This window comes from Solanum pennellii, chromosome 8 (assembly GCF_001406875.1).
Source record: "Solanum pennellii chromosome 8, SPENNV200".
Classification (NCBI taxonomy): Eukaryota; Viridiplantae; Streptophyta; class Magnoliopsida; order Solanales; family Solanaceae; genus Solanum; species Solanum pennellii.
The window spans coordinates 67,044,965-67,049,872 of NC_028644.1; the positions used below are offsets into that span (position 1 = coordinate 67,044,965).

General features: G+C 26.3%; 1 protein-coding gene across 1 annotated transcript; it reads right to left on the reverse strand.

Moving 5' to 3' along the window:
• Positions 1–1,853: 1,853 nt before the first annotated feature.
• LOC107027207 (14 kDa proline-rich protein DC2.15-like) lies at positions 1,854–2,596 on the reverse strand. The gene has a single exon (XM_015228388.2). It carries the CDS (start codon positions 2,529–2,531, stop codon positions 2,121–2,123), a length of 411 nt encoding a protein of 136 aa, XP_015083874.1. The 5' UTR covers positions 2,532–2,596; the 3' UTR covers positions 1,854–2,120.
• Positions 2,597–4,908: the final 2,312 nt, after the last annotated feature.

Below are 4,908 nucleotides of genomic sequence, written 5' to 3' on the forward strand. Positions count from 1 at the left end.
CCCCCCCACCCCAAAAAAAAAGACAAAAAATGACTTAAATGGACATAAGAGCATGAGTCTTTTCAAATTTAGACCATGCATAACGAATTGTTTAACTCATATCAGTGACAGAATCAAATTTTTTTTAAAAGATTCAAGATATAAAAAGAAAATTGTAGAAAATTCACTCTCTACTATATATACGTAAAAAAATTTATCATGTGTCAATGCTAGAGCATAATCTTTCATTGAAGGGTGAAGGCAAACTTCCTAGGTCCTATTTAATTATAGCGCGAAGTGTATTAGTAAATAGAAAAAACAACAAATTAAGATTACTAACGACATATGAGAGTTAAACGAAAATATATACATATATTTACATTTATTTAGGTTTGAAAATTACATTGGCAGATAATTTTGGGCATAGCATATTTATAAAAGTAAAAGCTTTGACTAGTTTGGGTTGCACATAGTCTCATAAAAGAACTTATCAAAACATGAAAAGTATTTGAGTTTTTTAATTTATTTGTCTGATATATATAGTCAATAATACTATGTTCAAAAAATCTTTTCTTATTATTTTTATTTATTTAGTTTAATTTAATTTGATAAAAAGTTAATTTGAAAGCAGATTAATGAAAAATAACTACAAGTTATGTGCCGATCGGATTGTGATACATTATTATAAGATAAACTTTTGAGCGAGTTATTTTTCTTTAACATGTTTATTTATTAATTCAAATCTAGTCTATCATAATTATTCAGAGGTACTAAAACTGTAGAAAAACTATGACTCCCTATTTAAATAGAAAAAAAAAATAACTTTGTAAATATCTTTTATATGTTATTTTAAGATCTTTATGTGTAAAAAAAATAATCTTAGACAACATATATAAAACAAAAACAATTTATAAAGGAGATAAAAAAAATAATCATTTACAACTTTCTCTGTTCAATTTTACTTATGTATTATTTTAAAAATAATTTTTTATTTTTACTTGTCATTTGAACTTATCAAGAGAAAATACTTTTTTTAAAAAATACATCATACTTTCCTTAGCATTAATTAACTACTTATTCTCTAAATCTTTTTTCAAAAATCCAATACCAAAATATTTAAAATATTTGAATTGACCATTATTCTTAAAAAGTATGCTAAGTCTAAAATAGACAAATAAAAATAAACAAAGAAAATATGAGATCTAGTTTAAACTTACGTACAGTACGGTAGACCATATTGTTGTTTGGTTGAAATCTAGGTTGTAGTCATGAAATTTCTTGCTAGTACGTACAAATCTCCAACCGAGACGGATCGAAAATAAATTAGTAAATATTTTTAAATATTAAAATTAAAATTATATTATTGAGTTCTACTAAATATGTAAGCTAGCTAGCTTTGTTTATCAATATGTACTCATTGAAGTTGGATCTACCCTTCTGCTTGTTTTAGAGTAATTAATCTCTTAAAGTTTGTGTTTTTCAATTAACTCAATAAATTGAGTATAGTTAATAGAGGTGACAATGTTGTTGATTATATTATTTATAAGCAATGCTAAATTACTAGAAAATTTTGTTATAATTTGGTCTGAAATTTAAAAAGTTCATAGTATCTTTTTTTATTTTAAAATAAAAAGATTTTTTTAATTTTATAACTAAAAGATATTAAAATTAAAACGATAAAAATATTCAAAAAAATAAAATAATATAATGTGAAATATGTGATTTTATCATTTTGATCCGTTCAAATTCTAACTAAATTTTGAGGCCAAAAAATAAATTTATTATTGATAACTCCATTAAAAATATGAACAGAGCATTAAATAACTATGACAATATACTCTTTTTTAAATTGACATTATTAGGAGATATAAAGAAAGATAATAACCTTTACCACAAAATGGACTTCTATATATTGTGAAGTACAAAAAGTAAATTAGGAAATACAAATAGGAATTACTTATTTCAAAGCTACCAAGGAAACAAGAAGTTACCACACACTTGAACATTGCTCATAAGCAAAACAAAAATAAAAATCCAAAAAACTCAAATCAAACTATATAGTACGTAGTGACAGAACAAAGATTCATATAGCTGACCCCAGCTTATTTGGGACTGAGACGTAGTAGCTATTGTTTGTTTGTTCACTTAGGGCATTGAAAGCCAGATGGAGCTTTTTTGCCACAAACATTAAGAAGAAGGCTTAGAGAAAGAGGGACATTAAGGTTAATCCCAAGAATATTTGCTTTAATGGCAGTGCAAAGACAAAGAGCAGCCTCAAGATCAACAAGTCCTTCAATTAGAGAGCAACAAGGTTTCTTTGGTGGATTTCCAAGTACAACTCCAAGCAAATTTCCAAGAACATTAGCACAAACACCTAATTTTAGTGTATCAATAGGACACTTGCCTTTTGAGCTAGGGCTCGGGGTTGGCTTTGGCTTTGGCTTCGGCTTTGGTTTAGGACCTGGACAAGTGCCACATGCACTCACAAGAGTGAAAAAAAGAAGGTTCACAAGGACAAAAAGAGCAAGGGAAGTAGTTCTCTTAGAAGCCATAGTATTTTCTAACTTTAGAAGTTTTTTAAAGTATATTTGTTTATGGCTTTAGTTGATATTGAAAAAGATTATAGGAGGTGGCTATTTATAGGATTGCAAAATTAAACATCATAGTCATGTAAAATATACAATAAATAATACTAAAATTAAGTTTTAGCTGGCATCACAAGCATAGATAATTATTCAAATCTCTTTAAAATGAATTATAGACATGAAGTGTTGCAAATTGCCATGTTCCTCGCCAGAGTCTACACGTATAATGGACAAAAATATAAGAAAATAAATTTGCATATTTAACATGAAAATTGTAACTTTACTAGATCTACCTATGAGCTATGCCAATTACCACTTAGCTACGAGCTATCTAGTGACAGATTAGTGATGAATCTACTAAAGTATATATAAAAAATTAGTGGCAGATAAAATTTTGTAGCTAAACTCTAATCCTATTTAGCTATGGATAAGCGACGAACTATAGGATGATAAATTTTGTGGCTAATTTCATATTTATTAGTAATAATTTCATAACTAATTCGTATGTTTTAATGTTAAAAGTATACTTTAATTATATAAATTATAAGCTATTGATTTAGTATATAGACTAATATTGTCAACTATAAGAGAATTTCGTTCTTAAAATTAAAAAATTTGAGTTAGTGGCAACGAAAATGAAAAAAGGAATTGATAGTGCTATTTCAGATTTATGTGTTCTAAAATATATATAAAGTACTAGTTTGGTTTCAATTAAGTTAAACACCCTTTTACCTTAAATATATGAGCATTTAAAGTTAATTTGTTTCTTGTATTATTATTGTTTTACTTCTCCACAATATTTTGGAGTGAACATCACTAACATAAAAAATTACAAAATTAAAATAATTAGAATTATCTGCCAAATTTATGCATGGTTAAACTGTCTCTAAATAGCCGATATAACTAACATATTATATCCATTGCTAATCCCTCGTTAAAATGATTTAATGATGAACTTTTTTGTTATTTAGCGATAAAATTTGTCAGTCGTTGAATCCTTTTTTTCATCTTTGTGTAGTTGTATTAATGTATATATTTTTTTTATTGATTTTGAAGTTTTTCTCTTTCATTATTAATTTGGCCTTGTTGATTTAATTATAGCCTTGCCATAAGTAAGATTAAGTTTAATTCTTCTTTGCTTATGTCTTGTACAATATTCTTCCTCTAGAAGTACCAAAAATGGTTAAATTAAAGAGAAGTGACATTTGATTAAAGTTAATTAAAGTGATGCATGATTGCATAAAGTAACTTTTTTTTCTCTAATTATTGTTTTTATTTGTTTTTTTCTAGGTTGTATTATTGATAATTGCTTATCTTAAATTCTGTAAGATTGTCACTTTTACCTAAAAGGCAAAGATGAGGTCAAATCATGCTTAGTCATTTAATTCCCTTGATCTAGATCAACAAATGAGAATAGGTTTAGCAGAATTTGTGCTTCTAATATTTGGATTTTTGTGTTAGTTAAATTTGGGAAAATAGAATAATTATATAATTAGTCGAAAATATTAGTCATTTCTTTGTTGAAGTATATGGCTCAACTTGCATCTTTTGATAGGTGTAGTGGGAATCTAAGGACTTTCTTGAGTCACGGACATAATAGGAAGGTCAGGTCCCACACTTTAAGAATAAAACAATGAATATAATGGAGATAGAGAGGTTATTTCCGAAAAATTATTGGCTGAAGTATATTGAATTTAAGAAAAGAAAGAAGAAAACAATGAATAATGGATAGTTATTAATAAGAAAAAACGTGCTAATTCACTACATTAAAAAATAATCTTTAATGATAATTAATTCGTGGCAGTAGCTTAACTGCCACTAAAATTGTATATTTAGCGGTAAATAGCATTCTTATATTAAAGTCTTTAACAATATTAAATCTAATGACAATTAACTAATGTTGATATATGTTTTATACCTCTTTGTTAATGTATATATTTATGGGAAAAGGGTCTGATATACCCCTCAACTTTGTCATTTAGAGCTGATATACCCCTCAACTTTGTCATTTAAAGCTGATATACCCCTTGTTATGAAAGTGGCTCATATGTACCCCTACTTGTAAACAAATGGCTCACATATACCCTTTTTCTCTAATGGAAATGAAAAAAAAAATTTAATCTAAATTTTTATTATTTTTTTCTAAAAAATATAATCCTATATGAGTAAATTTAATCCTCGTCAAACATATTTTTTTTGACTTTTTTTTGTTTCAATGACTAATTTATAATTATTATTTTGAATCAAATTTATTTATGTTTCACTAATATTCTTGTAAAACTTATTGTAGATGACCAAATTTTTTCTTCGAATACGAAATTAAATTACAATACACACAAAAAAA